At 38.5% G+C, this 4,339-nt stretch overlaps 1 protein-coding gene across 1 annotated transcript; it reads left to right on the top strand.

The window, feature by feature from the left end:
- The first annotated feature begins 745 nt into the window (after positions 1 to 745).
- LOC131179362 (receptor-like protein kinase FERONIA) lies at positions 746 to 3,703 on the top strand. The gene has a single exon (XM_058146178.1). The coding sequence runs from the start codon at positions 867 to 869 to the stop codon at positions 3,561 to 3,563; it is 2,697 nt and encodes an 898-aa protein (XP_058002161.1). The 5' UTR covers positions 746 to 866; the 3' UTR covers positions 3,564 to 3,703.
- The last annotated feature ends 636 nt before the right edge of the window (positions 3,704 to 4,339 follow it).

Raw genomic sequence — 4,339 nt, 5'->3', positions numbered from 1 at the left:
ACCGTCCCTCAGAGTTTGCTATATTTGATCTACGGTGAGTAGGTGTTGGAACTTTGCCATGTTGTCTAGTTTTCAGAATTTCTTTTTATGGTCTCATTTAGATTTTAGTGGGTGCGCTATTTTATAAAGTGAGGCCTCCCCTATTTTTGGTGCTATCGAGTTCGATATCGATGGACTGTTGAGCAGTTCATCAAGTAGCCATTGGTGTGGCTAGGGTTCTTTACAACTGGTTGTGGCAAAGAGATCTCCCAAATCTGGTGTTTCTAAGTTCGGGTTGAATCCTTTTTAATTGCTAAGTTATCTTGGTTCAGATGATAGGTTAGTATTCTGGTTGCTTCCATGGATTTTACTTTGTAATTGGGTTTGGACTTTAGTATGTTATAGAGTCTTTTAGGCACTTCTGTAATGTGAGCTTTTTAATGAATATATCCTATTTATCTTTTGGTAATTTTTTTTAATATATTTATATTTAATTCAATTTTATGGATCTTAATTAAATTCAAAATTATTATAATTTAAATTTAATATATCAATAATTAAATTTCATGAGAACAAGAAAATAATATTAGATAGGAAAATAATTATGGAAGCAAATTTGGAAGTAAATATATGTATTTTAAAGTAGGGCAAAAGTAAATTATTATATTAAAAATTTTAATATTGACATTTTTTTATTATTTTATTAAACTGATATCATACCATTTAGGATTTATAGGGCTAATATGTCGTGATATTCTCTTACGCTTTTCGCTTGTCATCAGAGGATAAAATACTGATTGATACTCGTGCAATCCCACTCACTTCATGCCCTCGACTATCTCCTTCCCTCCCTCGCTCCTTCCGGCTGATCATCTCTCCCTCAGAATATGAGAAACCCCAACAACAAATATTTTTGTCTCCAGAACTCTTCAATTTTCGCTCTTCTATTTCTTTCCTTATTGTTTCACCAGACTCTCCTCATCTCTGGAAACTCACCATCTCTTCTTATCGACAACATAACTCTTGATTGTGGCTCGGCCAGCGAGGGACATGCACGAGATGGCCGAATCTGGACTGCAGATGCCAATTCGACATTCTTGCTTCTAGATCCAACCAACGCCTCAAAAATATCCTCAGCTGTTAAATCTCCTATGAATGTTGATGCTGTACCATATATAACTGCACGTCTTTCGCGCTCCGAATTCACTTATGTATTTCCCGTGACCTTTGGGACAAAATTCATTCGCCTCTACTTTTATCCATCTTCCGACCCTTATTTCAGCAGGTCAATCCCTTTTTTCTCTGTCAAAGCCAATCGCTACACCCTTCTTAGTAACTTCAGCTCTGCCCCTAATGCTCAGGATGCTGGCTCAGATGGGTTTGTAAAAGAGTTCTGCTTAAATGTTGAAGATGGTGAAACGTTGAACATAACATTTGCTCCGACTCCTGGTGTGACTGATGCTTATGCTTTCGTCAACGGGATTGAAATAGCATCCATGCCAACCAAACTTTATTACACAGACGAGGGGTTCAAATTTGTTGGCAGCTGGAACAACATCAGCAGCCTCGAAAGCAACACTGCTTTGGAGCTGATGTACAGAATAAATGTGGGAGGCGGATTCATCGAACCCCAAAACGACACTGCGAGAATGTTTCGAAGCTGGAATAGTGATGATGAGTATTTATCTATTGCAAAACCAAGTGCGCTGCTTTATAACAACACCATTCAACTTACATACCGAAACAACATGACTCATTTCGCTGCACCCGATGAAGTATATCAAACTGCGAGGTCGATGGGGATGGAAAAGAATACCAATGAAAACTACAATCTCGCTTGGGACTTTCAGGTCGATTCTAAGTTCACTTATCTTGTTAGGCTTCACTTTTGTGAAATTCAACCGCCAATAACTAAAACGGGAGACAGAATTTTTTATATATACATAGCTACTCAAATTGCGGAGTCTACAGCTGATGTAATTGAATGGAGTGGTGGAAACGGCTTTCCTGTCTTCAAAGATTATGCGGTGACGATTGAACCAGAGGGAGACGAAAGGGTACAAAATATCCCTATCGCACTGCATCCCAGGCCTGAAATAAGTCTTTACTCTGATGCCATTCTGAATGGGCTTGAAATCTTCAAATTGAGTAAGGCAGATAATCTTGCGGCACCAAATCCTGACATACCTCCAATTAATCCACCAACTGCAGCAACTCCCAGTCCCAAATCAACAAAATCGAACAATAATCGGACAACAATAGGTGCCATTGTTGGTGGTGCTGTATCGGGCTTTTTGGTGCTGTCTTTCCTGTTGTTCGTGATTTTCCGGCGAAGACTAAAAGTCAAGGACTCGGGTTCTAGTGATGCAGCTTCATGGTGGGGTCCATTTTCGGTATCTTCGACCAAGTCTGCAAAGACCCAGGCCTCAACTCTACCTTCTGATCTTTGTCGCCGCTTTTCACTGGCCGAGATTAAAGAGGCCACCAACAACTTTGACAGTGTATTCATTATCGGGGGCGGAGGATTTGGTAATGTGTACAAAGGGCTGATTAATGATGGGGCCACCACCGTTGCGATCAAAAGATTGAATGAAGGGTCGCAACAAGGGGCAAACGAGTTCAAGACGGAAATTGAGATGCTATCCCAACTTCGATATCTTCATTTAGTGTCGCTAATTGGTTATTGCTACGAAGAAAATGAGATGGTCCTAGTTTATGATTACATGGCTCGGGGAACCCTTCGCGATCACCTCTACAAGACCGACAATCCTCCACTTTCATGGAATCAACGGCTAGAGATTTGCATTGGTGCAGCACGCGGGTTGCAGTACCTTCATTCAGGCGCCAAGAACACCATAATTCACCGTGATGTGAAGACAACAAATATCTTGTTGGATGAGAAATGGGTTGCCAAGGTTTCAGATTTTGGATTGTCCAAAATAGGTCCTACTAGCATGTCAAAGCCGCACATCAGCACAGTGGTGAAAGGCAGTTTCGGCTACTTGGATCCTGAATATTACCGACTTCAGAGATTGACAGAAAAATCTGACGTCTACTCATTTGGGGTTGTACTGTGTGAAGTGTTATCTGCAAGACCCCCAGTGAATCGATCAGCTATTAACAAACCTGCAAGCTTAGCAGAGTGGGCTAGACAATGCTACCGCAATGGGACATTTGATGACATAATTGATCCATATCTACAAGGAAAGATTGCACCCGATTGCCTGAGAAAATTCGCTGAGGTTGCAATCGGTTGCTTGCTCGACAATGGAGTGGAAAGACCATCAATGAGCGATGTGGTTTGGGGTCTTGAGTTTGCATTACAACTACAGGAAACTGCTATCAAGCAGTGCGAACTTCCCATCAAAATTGACAATGATATGGAGAGCCCCCTAAAGGGTACCTCAGTTATTGATAGCAGCGATGATATGTTCAGTAGTGGCAGTGGGCTTATGATAGGTTCCCGGCTTAGTGGAATGACATTTACAAGCAGCAACGATGAGCAAAGTTTTCTCAGCAACAATTCTGAGAATGTAAAGTCTGGTGCTATATTTTCTGAGATCACCAACCCAACAGGGCGATAAGAAACGTTCTATTTTGGTTGCTATAAGTTAGTGTAATATGTAGAGCCTTGAGATAAGCTTTTCCATGTTTGTAGCTCATGATGTGTCTGCTGTAAGAGTTTGCTTGTTCTTAAATTTCATTTTGATAATTTTCTTCTGTATTACTGTCTTCCTCTATATTACATTTTTTTAAATTGCCTGATGTGCCATTAAGGGAGCATTCTTCGATATAATTTGATTCTTCTTATGCATAACTAGAAGGGAGAGGGTGTTTCCTTCAAATTAAGAACCTCCACTTTCAGAAATACTTTCTGATGATGGTCCTAGAAAGAAATTTTACTTTTTCATGGGTGAGACATTTATTCATTTGAAGTTAATAGAAAATAAATTTTATCTTATTAATACTAGAGTTAATTATAAAATTATAAAATTTTAAATTTTATTTTTAATTAGTTTCTAATAAAAATGTTTTAATAACACCAAAAAAAATTAAATATTTGCCTGTTTTTACAATCTGATTCAAAATTTTTAATTTTGAGGAATGAAATTTGATTTTAGAAATTAATTATAATTTTATTTAATTATTGAAATCAATTTGAGAGAATGTAACTCAATTATGGCACGACAATTATAGTATTTTAATGATTTCTCATCAAACCTTTGTAAAAGCAAATGAAAATTCTCCTTTCCATGAAACCAGAAGAACCAAACACCAACCCATTAGAGCACACCCAAGCAGACCAGAAAACCAACTCAGAAAAGAAAAAACATATGCCAATTGTATTATTATTTTTTTA

This window comes from Hevea brasiliensis, chromosome 4, assembly GCF_030052815.1.
Source record: "Hevea brasiliensis isolate MT/VB/25A 57/8 chromosome 4, ASM3005281v1, whole genome shotgun sequence".
Classification (NCBI taxonomy): Eukaryota; Viridiplantae; Streptophyta; class Magnoliopsida; order Malpighiales; family Euphorbiaceae; genus Hevea; species Hevea brasiliensis.
The sequence above is the reverse complement of the archived record's forward strand: the minus strand, read 5'-3'. Positions and strand labels throughout refer to the sequence as shown.

What these genes read in the sequence shown, in the direction of transcription:
- LOC131179362 (XM_058146178.1), top strand. Translation starts at nt 867, where the DNA reads ATGAGAAACCCCAACAACAAATATTTTTGTCTCCAGAACTCTTCAATT.